This window comes from Terrapene carolina, unplaced genomic scaffold (genome assembly GCF_002925995.2).
Source record: "Terrapene carolina triunguis isolate 2854851 unplaced genomic scaffold, T_m_triunguis-2.0 Scaffold374, whole genome shotgun sequence".
NCBI classification, from domain to species: domain Eukaryota; kingdom Metazoa; phylum Chordata; order Testudines; family Emydidae; genus Terrapene; species Terrapene triunguis.
This window is the reverse complement of record NW_020664725.1, coordinates 1,568,653-1,589,343: the sequence shown is the minus strand read 5'-3', so window position 1 is coordinate 1,589,343 and position 20,691 is coordinate 1,568,653. Positions and strand designations below refer to the sequence as shown.

At 53.5% G+C, this 20,691-nt stretch overlaps 1 protein-coding gene across 1 annotated transcript in view; it reads right to left on the bottom strand.

Annotated features, from left to right (window-relative positions):
* ROBO4 (roundabout guidance receptor 4) overlaps positions 1-11,880 on the bottom strand; it is a 71,354-nt gene extending 59,474 nt beyond the window's left edge. Inside the window, exons 1-2 of the mRNA XM_029912893.1 lie at positions 11,615-11,880; positions 196-519 (exon numbers count right to left, since the gene is read on the bottom strand). Of these exons, the coding sequence (XP_029768753.1) occupies positions 196-519; positions 11,615-11,678 (388 nt within the window). The 5' untranslated portion in view covers positions 11,679-11,880. The remainder of the gene's footprint in view (positions 1-195; positions 520-11,614) is intronic.
* Between the last annotated feature and the right edge of the window lie 8,811 nt (positions 11,881-20,691).

The following is a 20,691-nucleotide window of genomic DNA, read 5'->3' as shown; positions in this document are numbered from 1 at the left end:
CCCAAATTGCCCCCTTAAGGATTGGGCTCACAACCCTGGGTTTAGCAGGCCAATGCTTAAACCACTGAGCTATCCCTCCCCTCCATTGTTAGCAGGCTCAGCAAAGCACCGAAAGCAAAGTCAAATCTCTCGGCTGCCCAGTAAGCACGGCCATTTCCAGGCACTCAATCCAGTGAGCAGCTCCTAACGCCTTACCGGCAATGTACAGGGATGCGTTCTTGCTGCTGGCTGTGCCCAGGTGGTTCGTGGCTACACAGGTGTACACCCCTTCGTCGGACTGGCCCTTCCGCTGGTTGAGGCGGAGGAAGAAGAGCGACCCATCGGGCAGAAGGGTGCGCTGGGAATAAACGTTGTCTTTGCTCGTTTCCACATACTCCCCATTGCGGTACCACTCAATAGTGGGTGCCGGGCTCCCTGCCACGCGGCAGTTCAGGGTGGCAGGCTGGTCCCAACGAACCACCAAGTCTGTTGGGTGATCAATGATGTAGGGCGGGAACTCCTCAGAATGGGACTTTGACCCTAGGGATAAAATGGCAGAACATGACATCATCCAACTTCTCTTTCGCTGCATCCTCCCCCATCACGCTGCCACCCCACGTCACATCACAGCCTCACTATCACCAGTGGGAAGCCCCGGCCAGTCATTCTCTTACACCCTTTCTAAAGCCGCTCTTTGAGGTGTTTCCAGGGGCTAGACTGAGTGGCTCAGCTGGGTTTAGATTCTGAGATCCCAGCAACCAAACGTCCCCCGACCCTCCTCCAGCTCAGCTCCAGCATTTCTATGGAAGATGGCTGCTGCCTGAGCTAATCTCTGGTGACAAACTGTCATTTCCAGGTGGGCCCCTGAAGGAGAACAATTCCCACCATCTTACCCCCAGGCCCCTACAGTCCTGCAGAAGCAGGATATTAATTATTAACAGTATTACTGTTTGCATTGCCATAGACCTAGGCCTAGGCGCTGACTTTCTTCTTTCTGGGTGGGTTTTCCACCCCTGCTCTGCTCCAAGGCCCTGCCTCCATTCTGGCCCTTCCTCCAAGGCCCCACCCTTGCTCCGCCTCTTCCTGCCCCACACCCGCTGCCGAACAGCTGATAGGTGGGCCCACCAAAGAGCTGATGGTCAGGGGGCTGGTGGGTGCTGAGCACCCACTATTTTTTTTCCTCTGGGTGGTCCAGCCCCAGAGCAACCATGGAGTTGGCGCCTATGGACCTAGGAACCCCAGCCCTGGGCCTGAGCCCCAGCATGCTAGGGGCTGTGGAAACAGAACAAAAAGACAGTCCCTGCCCCAAAGAACTTCCAAGCTAAGTAAAGCACAGGAAACCCCATCTGATGCTGGGCGTCGCCAGGCAGGCTCCACTCCCATTCGCTGGACACTGGCCCAAGGGGCAGGGTTACAGCGCAACTGTCATTGATCACTTCTCTTTGGCCCAAAGGGATCGAAACACCACAGACCGGGTCATGACAGGACTCTGCACTTGTCCTTGTTGAACCGCATCAGATTTCTTTTGGCCCAATCCTCCAATGTGTCTAGGTCCCTCTGGACCCTATCCCTACCCTCCATTGTATCTACCACTCCCCCCAGCTTAGTGTCATCTGCGAACTTGCTGAGGGTGCAATCCATCCCATCCTCCAGATCATAATAAAGATGTTGAACAAAAACTGGACACAATAATCTAAGACAATCTAAGACAATTGGAGAATTGGCGCTCTGGCTGGGGGAACAAGCCCAAGAAGCAGCCTGAGCTCTTGGTCCCGTGAGCCCACCATGCTGCACAGAGGACTCAGCCACAGATCCAGGGGAAGGAGATGCCAGGCCAGTCAGCCTCACCTCAGTCCCTGGAAAAATCATGGAGCAGGTCCTCAAGGAATCCATTTTAAAGCACTTCGAGAAGAGGAAAGTGATCAGGAACAGTCAGCATGGATTCACCAAGGGCAAGTCATGCTTGACTAACCTAATTGCCTTCTATGATGAGATAACTGGCTCTGTGGATGAGGGGAAAGCAGTGGATGTGTTATTCCTTGACTTTAGCAAAGCTTTTGATATGGTCTCCCACAGTATTCTTGCCAGCAAGTTAAAGAAGTATGGGCTGGATGAATGGACTATAAGGTGGACAGAAAGCTGGCTAGATGGTCGGGCTCAAGGGGTAGTGATCAATGGCTCCATGTCTAGTTGGCAGCCGGTATCAAGCGGAGTGCCCCAAGGGTCGGTCCTGGGGCCGGTTTTGTTCAATATCTTCATTAATGATCTGGAGGATGGCATGGATTGCACCCTCAGCAAGTTTGCAGATGACACTAAACAGGGAGGAGTGGTAGATACGCTGGAGGGTAGGGATAGGATACAGAGGGACCTAGACAAATTAGAGGATTGGGCCAAAAAAAACCTGATGAGGTTCAACAAGGACAAATGCAGAGTCCTGCACTTAGGACGAAGAATCCCATTCACTGCTACAGACTAGAAACCGAGCAGCTAGGCAGCAGTTCTACAGAAAAGGACCTAGGGGTTACAGTGGACGAGAAGCTGGATATGAGTCAGCAGTGTGCCCTTGTTGCCAAGAAAGCTAACAGCATTTTGGGCTGTATAAGTAGGAGCATTACCAGCAGATCGAGGGACGTGATCATTCCCCTCTATTCGGCATTGGTGAGGCCTCATCTGGAGTGCTGTGTCCAGTTTTGGGCCCCACACTACAAGAAGGATGTGGAAAAATTGGAAAGAGTCCAGTGGAGGGCAACAAAAATGATTAGGGGGCCGGAGCACATGACTTATGAGGAGAGATTGAGGGAACTGGGATTGTTTAGTCTGCAGAAGAGAAGAATGAGGGGGGATTCAGGGTACAAAATATATCGGAAGGACAGAACAGATGGTGCTGGTGGGGGAGTGGCACTATATGTGAAAGAAAGCGTAGAATCAAATGAAGTAAAAATCTTAAATGAACTAAATTGTACTATAGAATCTCTATGGATAGTAATTAAATGCTTGAAAAATAAGAATATAGCAATAGGGCTATAGTACAGACCACCTGACCAGGGAGATTAGAGAGGCTATTAAAATAAAAAAGCAAATAATAATAATGGGGGATTTCAACTATTCCCATATTGACTGGGTACATATCACCTCAGGACGGGATGCAGCGATAAAGTTTCTTGACACCTTAAATGACTGCTTCTTGGAGCAGCTAGTCCTGGAACCCACAAGGGGAGAGGCAATTCTTGATTTAGTCCTAAGTGGAGCACAGGGTCAGGTCCAAGAGGTGAATATAGCTGGACCGCTTGGTAATAGTGACCATAATATAATTACATTTAACATCCCTGTGGCGGGGAAAACTCCACAGTGGCCCAACACTGTAGCATTTAATCTCAGAAAGGGGAACTACACAAAAATGAGGAGGTTAGTTAAACAGAAATTAAAAGGTACAGCGCCAAAAGTGAATCACTGCAAGCTGCGTGGAAACTTTTTAAAGACACCATAATAGAGGCTCAACTTAAATGTATACCCCAAATGAAAAAACATAGTAAGAGAACCAAAAAAGTGCCACCGTGGCTAAACAACAAAGTAAAAGAAGCAGGGAGAGGCAAAAAGGGATCCTTTAAAAAGTGGAAGATAAATCGTAATGACGAAAATAGAAAAGAGCATAAACTCTGGCAAATGAAGTGTAATCATATAATTAGAAAGACCAAAAAGGAATTTGAAGAACAGCTAGCCAAAGACTCCAAAAGAAATAACAAAAAATCTTTTAAATACATCAGAAGCAGGAAGCCTGCTAAACAACCAGTGAGGCCACTGGACGATCGAGATGCTAAAGGAGCACTCAAAGATGATAAGGGCATTGAGGAGAAACTAAATGAATTCTTTGCATCAGTCTTCACTGTTGAGGATGTGAAGGAAATTCCCAAACCTGAGCCATTCTTTTTGGATGATAGATCTGAGGAACTGTCCCAAATTGAGGTGTCATTAGAGGCGGTTTTACAGTAATAAGTCTCCAGGACCTGATGGTATCCACCCAAGAGTTCTGAAGGAACTCAAATGTGAAATTGCAGGACTACTAACTGTCATCTGTAACCTATCATTTAAATCAGCTTCTGTACCAAATGACTGGGGGATAGCTAATGTGACGCCAATTTTTAAAAAGGCTCCAGAGGTGATCCCGGCAACTACAGGCCAGTAAGCCTCACTTCAGTACCGGGCAAATTTGTTGAAAATATCGTAAAGAACAAAATTGTCAGACACATAGATAAACATAATTTATTGGGAAATAGTCAACATGGTATTTGTAAAGGGAAATCATGCCTTACCAATCTACTAGAATTCTTTGAGGGAGTCAACAAGCATTTGGACAAAGGAGATCCAGTGGATATAGTGTACTTGGATTTTCAGAAAGCCATTGACAAGGTCCCTCACCAAAGGGTCTTAAGCAAAATAAGCTGTCATTGGATAAGAGGGAAGGTTCTCTCTTGGATTGGTAACTGGTTAAAAGATAGGAAACAAAGGGTAGGAATAAATGGTCAGTTTTCAGACCGGAGAGAGGTAAATAGTCGTGTCCCCCAGGGGACAGTCTTATTTAACATATTCCTATTTACCATATTCATAAACGATCTGGAAAAAGGGGTAAACAGTGAGGTGGCAAAGTTTGCAGATGATACAAAACTACTCAAGATAGTTAAGTTCCAGGCAGACTGCGAAGAGCTACAAAAGGATCTCACAAAACTGGGCGACTCAAGAAAAAGATCTTGGAGTCATTGTGGAGAGTTCTCTGAAATCATCCACTCAATGTGCAATGGCAGTCAAAAAAGTGAACAGAATGTTGGGAATCATCAAGAAAGGGATAGATAATAAGACAGAAAATATCATATTGCCTCTATATAAATCCATGGTACGCCCACACCTTGAATACTGCATGCAGATGTGGTCGCCCCATCTCAAAAAATATATATTTAAATTGGAAAAGGTTCAGAAAAGGGCAACAAAAATGATTAGGGATATAGAACGGCTTCCGTATGAGGAGAGATTAATAGACTGGGACTTTTCAGCTTGGAAAAGAGGCGACTAAGGGGGGATATGATAGAGGTCTATAAAATCATGAGTGGTATAGAGAAAGCAAATAAGGAAGTGTTATTTACTCCTCATAATACAAGAACAAGGGGCCACCAAATGAAATTAATAGGTAGCAGGTTTAAAACAAACACAAGAAAGTATTTTTTCACGCAACACACTGTCAACCTCTGGAACTCCTTGCCAGAGGGTGTTGTGAAGGCCAATACTTTAATGGGGTTCAAAAGGGAGCTAGATAGGTCCATCAATGGCTATTAGCCAGGATGGGCAGGAATGGTGTCCCTAGCCTCTGTTTGCCAGAAGCTGGGAATGGGCGACAGGGGATGGATCACTTGATGATAACCTGTCTGTTCATTCCCTTTGGGGCACCTGCCATTGGCCACTGTCAGAGGACAGGATACTGGGCTTGATGGACCTTTGGTCTGACCCAGTATGGCCGTTCTTATGATTTGATAGCTGCTTTCAACTACCTGAAGGGGGGTTTCAAAGAGGTAGCAGATGTTCTCAGTGGTAGCAGATGACAGAACAAGAAGTAATGGTCTCAAGTTGCAGTGGGGGAGGTTTCGGTTGGATATTAGGAAAAATATTTTCACTAGGAGGGTGGTGAAACACTGGAATGGGTTACCTAGGGAGGTGGTGGAATCTCCTTCCTTAGAGGTTTTCAAGGTCAGGCTTGACGAAGCCCTGGCTGGGATGAGTTAGTTGGGGATTGGTCCTACTTTGAGCAGGGGGTTGGACTAGATGACCTCCTGAGGTCCCTTCCAATCCTGATATTCTATGATTCTATGATTCTGTGCCTGAACGGTGGCTGGGGCCGCTGGGGCTGTGTGTGGCCGACCAAGGTGACTGCTGCTGATACAGCTGAGAACGGTGTTGGAGCGAGTCCTGGGTGGGAGTTAAAACCCAGCATTAGCATGGGGAGTCCCCACCTGACAGTGCTGTCTGTGGCCATCTCTAACACCTCCCCAGCTTCCCTCTGGCTGGTTTCCCTTTGCACGGACAAGCCAGGCAGCAAAGCCTCTGTCTCTGCTCCCATTAGCACTAGGTCCACTGGCCACTGGCACAGAAAAAAGAGCGATGCACAAGAGGGCCGGCTCTCCCCTGCCCGGAATTAGCTACAGCCATGCAAGTCATACACACCAGTTCCTGGGCTGCCGGCGGCTCGCTAGCCCCACTGGAGCAATGCTGAGTCACACCAGCTGGGAGACCAGCCGCCCCAGTGCTGTTCAGACACCACCCCGCGGGCAGTGAGGCCAGGCCCCAGCCTCGCTGTAACCCTGCCCTGGCTGGGCTGTCACCAGGGGGTGAGTAGGACATGGTGATGCTGGACAGTGGTCACCACCTCTGGGGCTGCAGCTCCCACCTTGGGGAAAGCCAGCACCGCTGCTGCCTTCCTACTGTTCTATAGTCTCTGCCCCCTCTCGCACAGATCCAGGTGCGGCTTTGTTGTAGAGTAGTCCCTACATCGCAGAGAGGCGCTGGCCTGGGAGGGGGCTGAGGCTGGGGGGGAACTGCTGTCCTTTGCCCATTGCTGCTGGCCTCCTCTCTGCCTCTGGGCAAGAAGCATCTCCTCTCCCCCTCTGCTGGCTGGGTAGCTGGAGGGCAGCCCCTTGTCCCAAGGCATGGGCTCCCCGGTGAGTAGCAGTATGTGATGTGAGTGCAGTGAATGAGGGTGTTTAGCCAGCAGGTGGCGCTGTTCGCATCCATGGTCACAGCCCCACCCCTAAAGTTGAGCAGGTTTTTGCTAGTTCCTTTAATGAAGTTTTGATTTTCTGCAGAATGGGGAGGTTGGAAAGCGTTCACAGTGGGTGGGAACAAACCCACGTGCACTGCCCCTGCCCAGTGCTAGGGGCCTGGGGGCAGCATGGTCTAGTGGACAGGGCCCAGCACAGGGGCCAGCAATGGGCTCCATTCCTGCCGCTGACACCTACTGCCCTTAACAACCCTTTGCTAAGTACAGGCAGCCCAGGAGGCGCTGCATGTCAATCCCCTTCCCCGGGGACGGTCAGGAAACTAGCACTCAGAAAGGCTAACAGAGTGACTCTGCCAGCCCCGGGAGTAGCACTTAGCACCCCAAGCCAATGGTTGAGCTCCTGGAGCACCAGTCCCTTCCTCCGCTCAGCACCCCACGGCCTCTTAGCCCCTCTCCTCCATCCGACAGTGTCTGGTTCGCATGCAGTGGACGCGGCTTGCAGTGGGCTCCCTGGCCCGTGTGGCTGTCCTGGGGCCTGGGCTGGTGTCGGGGAGCCGCGTGGTATTGCTGGGACAACACTGCGCTGTGCCTGGGACAGTCAGTGGCCCCACTGCCGTCATGCGCTACATATGCCCCAAATGCTATTGCAGAAGGAGAACAGACAGAGGCTTCGCGGCGAGCTGGGCCGGAGGGGGAGCTCAAGGCATGGGGCTTGTGTAGTTCACTGGACAGGCCCAGGCCCTCCCCGCCCGGCTGGCCTGGGGCTGCCATCCTCTCTCTGCTGGGCCCGAGCTCCGTGGAAGCAAAACTGCTCTGAAAATGGCAAGTCAAGTGTCAGAGAGTGGCCAGGACGGGGTTTGTGACCAGCGAGTCCTGGTTTCCAAATGGGAGCTGCACTCCTCAGCGGCTGTGCGGAGTCCCTGGCTGAGGGTGCTCTCCCCTGGGGGCTGGTGTCCATCCCCCCCCCTCGCCTCCAGCTTTTCTCTCCTTCCCTCTTTGTCACGGAACTTTTCCATGTGAATGTGTCTGCAGAAAGTGACCCGCCCTGGGAGCAGGGCTGCACAATCGCAGCATTGTCCTGCCTGGAGAAAAGCCCTGACAGGCAGTGAATGGCGCACGGCCCCACAGAACCAGAGCACGGGGGGAGGCTCCAGAAAACAAACCAGGGGCCATTGATCCCTGGGTGAGATCCCTCCCCAGGAGCACAGGCCCCTCCTGACACAACGCAAGGACGCGTCCCGGACCCACCCCCTGGCGTCAGCCCAGCCAGGGCAGGGTTACAGCGAGGCTAGGGGCCTGGCCTCACTGCCCGTGGGGTCGTGTCTGAACAGCACTGGGGCGGCTGTTGTCAGCAGGTCACCAGAGAGCTCGTTTCATGATGTACATGTACCCCTCACCAGAACCCATGCGGGGTAGCACAAACCATTACAACCCATCTCGGGACCAACACGGCTACAGCTAGTCTGACCTCCTGTACAGCACAGGCCAGACACCTGCCCCAAATAATCCCTAGGGCAGAGCTTTGAGAAAAACAGCCCATCTTGATTTCAACATTGTCACTTGTCAGTGAGGGAGAATCCACCACGATCCTTGGTAAATTGTTCCAAAGGTTAATTACTCTCACCGTTAAAAACTCACGCCTCATTTCCAATCCGAATTTGTCTAGCTTTAGCTGCCAGCCATTGGATCACATTAGACCTTTCTCTGCTAGACTGAAGAGCCCATTAGTAAATGTTTGTTCCTCCCCATGTAGGTACCTATAGACTGTGATCAAGTCACCCCTTAACCTTCTTTGTTAAGCTAAATAGACTGAGCTCTTTGAGTCTCTCACTATAAGGCAGGTTTTCTAATCCTTTAATCATTCTGGTGGCTCCTCTCTGACCCCTCTCCAATTTATCACCATCCTTCTTGAATTGTGAGCACAGAACTGGACACAGGACTTTAGCAGCAGTAGCACCAGTGCCAAATAACTTCTCTAATCCTACTTGAGATTCCAGTTTATGCATCCCAGGATCGCATTAGCTCTTTGGCCACAGCTCATGTTCAGCTGATTCATAGAATACCAGGGTTAGAAGGGACCTTAGGAGGTCATCTAGTCCAACCCCCTGCTCAAAGGGGGACCAATCCCCAGACAGATTTATGCCCCAGATCCCTAAATGGCCCCCTCAAGGATTGAACTCATAACCCTGGGTTTAGCAGGCCAATGCTCAAACCACTGAGCTATCCTTCCCCCTTATCCACCAAGACCCCCAAATATTTTTCAGAGTCACTGCTTCCCAGGACAGAGTCATCCTGTAAGTATGGCCTACCGTCTTGATTCCTAAATGCTCACATTTACATTTAGTTGTATTACAATGTATATTGTTTGCTTGCACCTAGCTTACCAAGTGATCAGACCACACTGAATCAGTGACCTGTCCTTTTCATTATTTATCACTCCCCCAATTTCTGTGCCATCTGAAAACTTTATCAGTGATGATTTTATGTTTTCTTCCAGGTCATTGATAAAAATGTTAAATAGTGTTGGGCCAAGAACCGAACCTTGCGGGACCCCACTAGAAACATACCCAGTTGATGATGATTCCCTGTTTACAGTTACATTTTGAGACTTATCAGATAGCCAGCTTTTAATCCATTTAATATGTGCCATGTTAATTGTAAATTGTTTTAGTTTTCTAATCAAAATGTTGTGTGGTGCCAAGTGAAATGCATTACAGAAGTCTAAGTATATCCCATGACCACTGTTACCTTTATCACTTGCAGTCTCATCAAAAAAAGATATTGTTAGTTTGACAGGATCCATTTTCTGTAAGCCTATATTGATTGTTCTTAACTCTGCTGGCCATAGATTTTTCCTTGTGTCCCTTTGCTTCCCTTATCGATTTACTACAGTTCCTAACTTCTAATTTATATTAATTACTATCAACTTCCAGCTATCCACTGACAGATCCCATTATCCAGAAAGCCCCTTGTAGGGTTGTTGCCACCTTTCCAATTGCTGGTAACTGGCCCCCGAAGCCCCTCTCCCCACTTCTTCCTCCCAAGGCCCCGCCCTTGCACCACCTCTTCCCCCAAAGCCATGCCCCTTCTCTGCCTCTTCCCCCAGGCCCCACCCCTTCTCTGCCTCTTCTTCCAAGGTCCCGCCCCCGTGGCTCACTCCTCTCCCTCTCCCCTCATCGCTTGGCTCTCTCTGCTCCGGGGCTTGGACAGGAGCTGCTGCAGCCTGACAAAGAGCCTGCTTGCAGGTAGGAGGTGGCCCTGGCTGAGCAGGGACTGGCACAGGTTAATGACCTGGCGCCTGCCCCCCCCCCCGTGGTAACCAGACTTTTGGTGTCCGGTCAGTACATCTGACTGGACACTGCCAGGTCCCCTTTTCAACTGGCCTTTCTGGTCGAAACCTGGCAACCCTAAATGGCACCTGGACACAGAAGCCAAAAACCGGAGTGTCCGGGTAAAACTCAGACAACACTACAAGGCCTGGTGTCCCAGGGACTGTCTTAAGAGTAGGGAGCTTGGCATGAACAAGGGTGGCGGGAACAGAACCAGGAGCATCAGACAAATGGCAGAAGGTGAAATGTTACATTTGTTATTGCATTCTGCTGCAGAACATGAGCAGGCTGCTATATGCACCAGGGCTGGTCTGGGTGTGTTCACCACACGGCGTGGGATTCAGTAGAGCCCGGCCACACCAGCAATGGGTGACGAGGAGGCTGCAAGAATGAAAAATTTGGGAAGCACTTGCCTTATATGAGGTGCCGGCACTACAAGGGCAGAGTTAAGGGTATTGGACTCAGCATTTCCATGTTGTTGTAGGTTTGTGTGTGTGCGTCTCTGTGTAACATTAACTTTGAATTTCCTCCTTTTCAGCTGTTTATGTTATTTTAAAACACACCAATGCTGCATTCTGCTTTCTTTCCCGTCTCGCTCCTGATTCCTGTTTACAGCCCTAACTGCAGGAAATGAAGGCGCTTTTGTCTGGGAATTACTCTCCGTTCTGTACAGTAGCTGCAGGGTCCGACCCCTGGAGCGAATGCTCAGCGACACCAGCCAGGACAGCGGTGGGAGCTTGGCCGCTGGGAACGTTTCGAGCCCGTGTGAAAGAGGATAATTTGCAGTGACTCAAAGCTGCATTGTCCCTATTCAGAGTTCCAGAACCGCTCGGTCTAAGTGTTTCCAATGCTTCCTTCACCCGCCTGTGAAGGGACAAAAAGCAGCTTTGCCACCTCTGTGAGCAGAGACTGAGCCGGCTGGTGGGTCTGTGCCGACCCCAGGCAGACACGGCTGCACCCCAGCTCAGCGCTCAGAGCACTGCGCTGCCAGTATTGGCACCTGAGCTGAACACAGAGCGATGCAGATAGAGAAGAGCAGCCTCTGACCTCGAGGCACTCGCAGTTTGAGATGCACAAAAGAAATGGAAAGAGGCAAGACAACAGCTCCGTCCCAAGGAATCAGTGTTTCCCTGGTTGGTCTGCCCTGGTGTTCGGAGCTGCTCAGCAACCGGCTGATGGGCCAGACCCAGGAGCTGTGCTACATGGGAAAGAACCTCCAATAAAATAGGGTTCAAGACAACCCCAGCCTGGCAGACTGTCCTCCCCCGGCCACACCCGGTGGCCACTGCGCATTGCCCGGCTCTCTTGTGCCGATCTCAGGGGAAAGGCAATTCCAAGCCGTAGGAAATAGCTCGCCACGGGCAGTGCGAGCACTCGCTCCTCCAAGGACACCAGCAGGAGTTCTAAGGCAGGGGGTTCCCATCTTACTCACAGACAGTGCGGAGAAGGAAAGTAACAGACTGTCCCTGCCTGCCCCGGTCAGCCCTGCTGGCTATAACCCGCCACAAGGACAGTGCCAGGGGCCTGGCCCTGGGAACGAACTCACCTTCCAGCTGCAGCAAGGCTGCGCCCAGCAGGAGCCTCTGCAGTGCAATCCACGGTGCTGCCATGCTCTCCCAGTCGCTGGGACGGTCGGTGCAGATGGACTCGAGGCGAAGGGTGAACCTGTTCGCTCGCCCCTTAGCCGCTGCGCTGCACCTGGGCCTGAGGCTCTGCAGCTCCCACCGGTTTGTCCCCCACACACCTCAGAAGGCTTCTCTCCCTGCCGGGTGCACGCTGGCGCCTGTTTGCTGAGTGGAGGGGAGTGTGTGTGAACTCCAGCTTTGTTGCCTGCAACTTCAGTTTGAAAATAGGGCTGCTTAATGAGCCCTCGTCAGAGCGCAGGCAGGAGGGGGCGAGCACAAACCTTCCTGTTTCCTGCTGCATGGCAGGAGAGCTGGGATCCGCCCCTGCCAAGCCAGCGCCGCAGACAAACAAGCCCCTTGCCGTAGGAATTCTCTTTTTTTAATTCCTTGAACGATAACTAGCTGCCAGCCCCCAGCCCCAGGCCTATTTACAGCCCATGTCCCTGTCTAAATGAGCGGGTGCAAAATGAGAGTAGGTTTCTTCTCTGCTCCACCCTTCCCCGGATCCCTGGTCTGCCAGACTAAACAAGCAGGAGCATTTGCTGCACTCCAGACAGACAGACAGACAGACAGAAATTTACCAGGGTGCCAGTCCCAGGCTGGGACCGCTTTTTACTGTACCGTTGAGCTTTACGCATAGGCAGAGTTTTGTAGCATCCCATCCCCTGATACAGGGTGTAGTGTTGCCCAGCAGTTACATCACAGACTCACGCCTTAGGAGGTGTAGGCTGTAGTCTCGGTTCTGTCACACATGTGCTGCTCCAGGCGGGTAGCACTGACCTACCACACTGGGAGGGCTTCTTCATTAATGCTGGTGAAGTGCTTTGAGATCCTTGGATGGAAAGTGCTACAGAAGGCAGTGCCAAAGTGCAAATCAGTGCTAGAAGGAGGCAAAGGGCTGGGTGGGCCACAAGACTGGTGCTGTGCCAATGTCGGTGCATGCCTCATTGTGGCTAGCCCTGGGCTGCCCCAGGTCCCAGTCCCATGGCATGTCCAGGCACCATTCCCTATCCAGAGAGCCATGGTCATCCTCCTGCTGCAGAGACTGGTCTCAGAGCACACACAGAGCTTGGAGCTGCTCTCGGGGAGGCGATCAGCAGCGCGGGGCCGATAACTGTCTGGCAGTTTTGACACATCAGACACATGGCTCCCGTTGGGTCGAACCAAACCCGATTTTTTTTTAAAATGTCAACAAATTGGAAACATCCTTGTTTTGTTTTGGGCATTTTTAACAAAAGCAAAGGAACGAAGGGCTAGAGTCACAGACCTGGAGGAGGGCAAGGAGGTGGTGGGTCCTGTGCCCCCTGACACCCTTGAGTCCAGTGGTTAGAGAACTCACCACGCTGGTATCCCCACTCTAGACAGGGACTTGAGCCCAGCTCTGCCCCCTGCTGGGTGAGTAGCCCAACCCCCAGGCCGCAGTGCGGGCCTCTCACCTTCGCTTGTTGACGCTGTTCCACATGGCATCAAATCCTTGCCCAGGCCTTGGGCCAGAGCGAGACACTGAGAATGACTCTGTAGCCCAGTGGGTGGGGCACTGAGCTGGGGATGAGGGGGACAAGCCTGGGCTCCAGTTCCTGCTCCCCTGAATACTGAATTATTATACAAAGTGAAGCAGCTTCAGCAGGAGAGCCTGAGAGTGACCACCCGCCAGTAGTCCATAGCTGGGGGGTCTGAACATGGGTGCGCTATCCACTGGCTAAGGGTCACGGAAGGGAATGGGACCGGAATCCCCTTGGGAATCCAGTCCAAAGCCCCAAGACACTTCACTTGGGAACGATTGAAACCCCACACATCCCAAAACCAGGAGTCCAGCCCCCAAAGCATGAGACTGGCTTCCAATCAGGAGATTCTGAAAAATAACACACTGCAGGGTGGGAGTGGGGCTTTGCTTTCTGGGGTCCAAGCACGGAGGTTGCACTCGGACCACATTTTTCCACATCTCTCCACTCTGGAACCAGGCTCCTTTCTTCTGTGAAGGCCGAGTTTTATTCTCCTGGTTCCAGGCGCGGGGACTTCGAGAAAAACGCCAACTATCACGAGACTTGAGATAAAATTGCAAGAGTTGGTGATGCCTTGAATTGACTAGAAGTTGCTTAGCTCTTGCCCCAGCCAGGACGGCGCATCGAAGCCCCTTGCCGTAATGTGGCCCCGCCTGCCGTAGCTCCACAGGTGTTTAGTGCAGGGCAGAGGCCGGTAGACGCTGTGCTGCCCGCAGGCGGTGTCTGCACTTGATTTTGCACCATTTCCAATTGGAGGCAGGCTGGCCCCAGACCTTCCAACCAGTGTCAGTGAACCCCGTGTGGCACCGGACAAGGTAAAATATCGGAGGCTGCTGGTGTTTTTCTAAGGCAGTCCCCCCCGCCCCGCTGCCCTCAGCAGAGCGGCGCCGGCGCCAGTGACGACGGGAGATTGGAGGGAAAGAGGCGAGTGCAGACAAGGCCCCGAGTGCACAGAGCAGCACTGGGATGTTCGGCCAGTCCCCGCAAAGGGAAACACCCCACTCGGAGCACACGCAGCACGCCTGCTGCAGAACCAGACTGCGCAGAGGGCCCCTGCGCCGAGCGCACTGGAGACTGGGTCACACCACAGGGGCAGGAGGGCCGGGAGGAGTTTGCATCATCCCATTTTAAACGGTTACTACTGAGGTTCGATCCCAAGGACTATTCCTATCGTTCACCCTGTGAAACTGTCCCCAAGGCAGGACTTGGCAGGGAGCTGGGGCTCACAATAGCAGGACATTCCAGAGCAGGCAGGAAGTGCTGCAATGAACGTAAACAGAACATGCTTAAGGAGAACACGGCTGCCTAGCGGGAGAGGCATTGGGGCAGCTCCAGCCAGCCCTGGTTTGGTTCTCAGACGCTCTCTCACTCCCAGCTCTCAGCCACTGGCAGGTGGCAACTCTCTAACAGTCAGGGGGTCCCTCGGATGGCTTCAGAAATCCACCCTCCTGGCCAGGGCATGAGCTTGCGGTGCCAGATCCTGCAGGGAGGGACTGGGTGAGTGTGTGCATCAGTGAGGTACTTGTTCAGAGACAGTGAACCCTTGTCCTTTGTCGCCTGCCCCTAGCAGGGTCTGAGCCATCGATGGCAGCTCTGGGGAGGGCAATTGGAGACTGCTGTGCAGTGTGCACCTGCACTGAGCATGGTGCTTAATACGCCCTCCTCTGCACTAGCTTCCCACTGGGGGCAGAGGCGGTCGACGTTTTTGGCAGCAAAGCCCATTGTAACTGCAGCCTGAGAGACGCTGGTCGCTGGTGAATCATAAGAGCATTGTCAGAGGTGTGTTAACTGGCCATCGGACAAGACAGGGAAACGTGGCCCGATTACAAGGAGGAGTTTGTTTAGAAGCACTCACAAGAGAATCCTTTATAGAACTAATCCACCCCAGCACACGGCAGCCAGAGTCAGACTATTCGAAAGAGGGTAACGGGCTTTGGGGAGATGCTCCCCTAACACCCGCTCTCAATTTGGTCCATAAGAGGCAGGGGTCAGTGCAAGGAGGATGCATTTGCAGCATGGTGCAGTTGCAAACGAATGGAAATAAGCAGCACGTGCAATTGGAAGGAAGGAGTTTTCACACAAAAGTGGGGCCCTAGTCTGAGAACGACACCCAAGTCTGCCAAGTGCGTGTGCAGGTGCCACACACACTTTGCTCACTAACACAGACCTCCTGTCCGGGCCGTTGGGTGTGTAATGTCTGTGCCTCTCACAGCTCCTGCTCCCCTCAACCTCTGCACCCACCGAAAGAACCGCCGAGCTTCTCCTAGATGCTCTGTGATCTGGGCAGGGCAAGCCTGGTGCACGTTCCTCTTGCTCTGTAGGAACTCGACCTTCTGCCGTGTCATTGGCAGGTGATTTACCTGGGCTGAGCAATGCATTCTGTGGCCTCTCCGCATTGACCATGACATCAGATGTGCAGAACTTCCAGCCTCGGCGAGGAAGATTGTGGCTTATGAGCAACATGGGCCCCGATTTGGCTGCTGACCTCGGTTGAACTTGAACACCTGACTCTGGAAGGCTGAGCCGTCTCCCCCAGACATGCCATTTCCTCCAGCTGCTCCCTGGCACGCAGCAACATGAGCTGTGCTGAGCCCTTAACCCCCTGTTCTGTAGCGTGGGGTTTGTACACCCCATCGCAGTCTGACACCACACAGCTCGCTCCTCTAACAGGCCTTATCCCGCATGAGAATGACCCTCCCAGCTCTGACACCCGCTCATGCCCCCAAACCCCAACACTCCCTGCAACAACCTACACTGGCACCCTCTTCAACCCCCAAACCCTGACACTAACCCAGCCCCCATTCTACCCCCCAACCCTGACACCAAAACCCCTTCTACCCCCACACACCGACCGACCAAACCACAAACCCAAACAAACCCTGAAAATCCATGGTAAGAAAATACATTAATAACGGTGAACTAACGATATTTAATCTTGCCCTCCCCCAGCAGAGATTTCACCCCAAAAAGGGAGAAGTGCCACAAACTCCATGAAGTTCACTAGGAACTTTGCTGTTGTTCTTGATTTGACATGGAAGCTGGCAGAATAAAGCCATGTGATAGACAGATCGACTGACCTGAAGACGAGCTCTGCATGGCTCAAAAGCTTCTCTCTCTCACCAATGGAAGTTGGCCCAATAAAAGCTATCACCTCACCCGCCTTGTTTCTCTAATATCCTGAGACCCAGACGGCTACAACAACACTGCATATGACAGACGGACAGATCAGACAAAGGCAGAACGAGCCAACGCCTGGAAGCTGGAGTCAGCCAAGTTCAAACGGGAAATAAGATGCAGTGGCTACCAGTGAGGGGAATTCCCAGAGTGCAAGGGATGTGGGGGCTCTACTCTGACCAGTCCGAGCCATGAGCTTGGTGCAGGGATCTTGGGGTGAAGTTCTGTGCCGGCAGGTCAGCCTGGGTGATCAGACCGGTCCTTCCGGCCGAGAGCTCGCCGCATCTCCACGATCTGCCTGCGGAGGTCCTTGTGGGGGGATGGGGGGGAGGCGGTACTAATTGCTATAAAGGGCAAAAGGATTTTTTCACCCTCTCAAGATCCCGGACTGGCTGAGAGGATTGGAGGGAAACCCCAAAGTTCAGCTGTGGGCAGAGAAGTGCTGGCTTTCCTGGGTCTCAAGCAGAGACTTAGGCACTGCTGGGCTGGGGTCACGGGGCGGCAGGGCCTTGCCCAGGGGCACGTGGGGAATCGGTGGCAGCGTTTGTCTATTTGGGTTTCTGCATTGATCAAAGTGTAGCCCAGGGCTCCCACGCCCTGCCCCAACCCACCTGAGAGAAACCTGCTCACCCCACGGTGTCCCGCCCCCCACAGAAAGGAGCTGCCCATTGGCACCACAGCGATGGGACCATTAGAAAGAGTCCCTCAATGCTCTGCAATGGCTGGCAGGCTGTTCAGCCAAGGGCTGGGGGTGCTACACAGGCGGGGACACGGTCACTGTGAATAGGGCACAGGGCAGGGGAGGAGAGACGAGTTTTACTCTGGTCTTAGTCTCCTGTTTTCTGGCGTACTCAGGACCCCCCCAGCCTTCCGCGACACGTGCTCCTCCTTGGAGCGCAGGCGACGGCTGCTTTGAGGGAGGGTGGCTCATCGCACGGCAGAGTTCTGCACGGCCTCACGTCGGGGCCGAGCCTGGGGCCTCAGGCGTGGGAGCTGCTGGCTCGTCCTGGGGAGGGGGACGGGGGGGCGATGGGAAAGGCCAGGATTGCCAGATGACTCACGTTTCCAGCTCCCATTGTGTTCGATCCGGCCCACTGTTGCCATTAGATGATCTGCTGAGTGTGGCTCTGCAGATCAGGGCTGGGACAGGAAGCGTCCCTGTCGCCTCTCCATCCTGGGGTCGCTGGGGAGCAGCGGGGGTGGGTGGGGGGGAGGGAACCGGCAGCTGCAGGCAGGATTTTTATATCTGCTAAAGGCTGGGGGTGGGGGGAACCCCCCACCTGGAACTGTCACAGAACTGAAGCTGCAGGGGGACCCCCCCACCGGATACACAACTGAGGCTGTTGGGGGGAGCCCCCACCCAGCACAGAAGCGAGGCCACAGGGGGGTCACATCTGGCACAGAAGCCCCCAAGTCCACTGCCCCCCACACACCCAGCACTCTGACCCACTCACCCCAAGCTCTGTTGCTCCCTCACCCAAATACGAGTAACCCTGTACTCAGATCCATACTGGGCCTCTCTCCGCTGCTCCCAGCCCTATTGTGTCCCTCCCCAGAGCCAGTCTGTGCTCCCTGCTCCTTAGCCAAGAAGGGCCAGGGCTGAGCCGTGTTGGGCCTATGAGGGTGGTGGGTCGGGGCCTGAAAATCATGAGATTAGCTTACAAATCACAAGACTATGCACTCCGAACAACACTGGCTCTTGTTCTTCGCCTTCTGGGGCCTGCGCTGTTGGGGGATGGGGCAGGTTCAGGACTGACATTCTTTGCAAAGGACACGGAGATTCTCATGCCATCCCCTGACTCCAGGCACTGGCACTTTGGGGAAACACCAGCTACGGCGGGACTCTCCATGCAATTGACAGTGCAGGCGACACTGGAATACTGTCTGCAGATGGGGGCACGGGGAGCTGGGGGGGCCTGGGCTGCGAAGTTACAGCAGCAGCTCGCTGGCAGACTGGAGCAGCATTCTGCCCAGGCTGCAGGGCACCTGCTCAGCGGGCTCCCAGCTAGGCCAGCTCATGGGCACATCTGGCTCGCCTGCCCGCTGTGCTGTAGAGATGTGAAAGTGCCACACGTCCTGGGCAGGGCCACATGCGCTGCTGACTCCCTCCAGGAAAGGAGCTGGAGCAGAGCCCAGAGCCTGCAGCAGCAGGACTGGGTCAGGTCACTTCTCATGGTCAGCTAGAGGACACGGGCAGATGGGCCAGCCCCACCCCACATGCCCTGAGCAGTTAGGGGGAGGGCACAGAGGGCAGCTGGGCCTTGCCCAGAGCTTCCAGCCTGTCCCCCAGCTGAGGAGGGGAATGCCACAGTGGGAGCTCAGCCCTGCTTGCATGGGAACAGGGATGGACCTGGCAGAGGGCCCAGCCTGCTGCTGCAGGGAGCAAGCTCAAATGCAGCCTGGTCCTGGGGCTGGGGGGGGATCAGCCCGGGGAGCATGACCACAACCATGCTGGGAGAGCAGCCCAGCCCTCAGGAGGGAGCCCTGACCAGCTTGGCCACGCAGGGACAGACCCCGGCATTACAGCAGGGCCTCTGCACTCACACCGCACCCAAGCCCCAGTGACACTGCATGGGCCAGGAGGTGCCTCTGTGGGGTTTAAGGGCCGAGGCTGGGCCGGGTGAGAGGAGACTGGGCTGGTGGTGGCTCTGTCAGGTGAGACACGGCTGCTCTGCACACTGATGGGTTGGGGACGCAGGACATTCTCCTACACAGCCTGCGGGGAGGCAGAACAACCAAGCAATGGGGCCTGGTGGGAGGCCAGTGGAGGCCGAGCTCCCCCACCCTCCAAGCGTAGAACCTCCCTGAGTCTGCACTGAAATACCCCGGCTCCTGTCCCAGCCCCTCTAAGTCTGCCTCCTCCCCCTGCCCTTCAGGGAAAGAACCACAACTCAACTCACTAGGCTCCTGGGGGCACGGTCTGGGATGGGACCTGGCATGGGACTGCTCTGCCAAACTGGCATTGCTGGCAGGCATAGCAGTAAGGGCACTGGCTCCCCTCCCAGCTGAGAGCCACGCACACATACATACACACACACACACACACACACATGCACATGCCTCCCACCTCCCTCCATGCTCCCCAGCCAGATCACACCTTGTTTGTCATGTCAGCAGGGTCTGAATGAATGCTTCCCTGACAGCTAGCTGGGAGGGGAAGAGACTCTGGGTGTGTTTATGTCAATACATAACTGCTCCTGCTCTGATTATATATTTAACAGGTTCAACAGTATCAACATGATCAACTTTGGTGGGTGTTGGGTACAAATCACCTTGGTACTGAATGCAGGGGTAGTGAAATATGGTTACCAATGTTGTAATTATTGTAGGAATACAGGAAAGCAGGACTGTGCTTAACCTGTCCCAAATGAGGGGGCCACCCTCAGTTGAGAACCCCGTTAAGCTAGGGGCTCGAATGTCAGAGCCCTGTGAAAGGAAAAAGGGTGGGGACAGATATCCCCCATCAGAAGGCTGTACAGCTTCAAGGGTCCTCCCCCCTGTTCAAAGACTAAAACTAAATAGGCTTCATTAGGAGTCTCTTTATCATGTTAAATGCCCAAACACAGCTGAAATCAGTTGTGGTAGGACTGTGTTTGTACCCTACCTGCTAAGAACTCAGTGGTTTGAGCATTGGCCTGCTAAACCCAAGGTTGTGAGTTCAATCCTTGAGGGGGCCATTTGGGGATTTAGTTGGGGATTGGTCCTGCTTTGAGCAGGGGGTTGGGACTAGATGACCTCCTGAGGTCCCGTCCAACCCTGATAGTCTATATGCTAACTAAAAATCACTGAGAGCGGCAATCACTTGAGATGGGGCAGTGTTTCTGCCCAGACTGCAAAGCTGAAAATTACTAGGAGACTGATGTACAGAGATCAAAGCAGAGGGGCAGGTGGCAGCAGAAGGCGGCTGCCAGTCAGCTGATGAATGAGTGGCAGGTGTGATGAGCGGGTGGCAGCGGAGAAGCACGGTGAGCAGGGTGGCTGGCAGAGAGGTGCGGCAAGCGAGTGCCCAAGCAGAGGAGCAAGTAAGGTACGTCTTTACCCCACCCAGAATCACAGTGCTCCAAAGTCAGGAACTGCCAGGAGCTCACCTGAGCAACCTGACTCAGACCCTTGCGCTTATGCACCCAATCTTTAGTTACATCAGCACATGCCAGCTGTTCCAGAGGACCCCTCCTCATCAGTGCCCAGGCTGGGCAGTGCTCGCTGAACCAGGCAGCTAGTCCCCTTCCTTATTGACTGCCCACTGTTCAGACCCTGCTCTGAAGGCAGGGGAATCCTTTGCTCCTGGGTCTCATTATGGCACTCAGCACTGGAGCATCGGA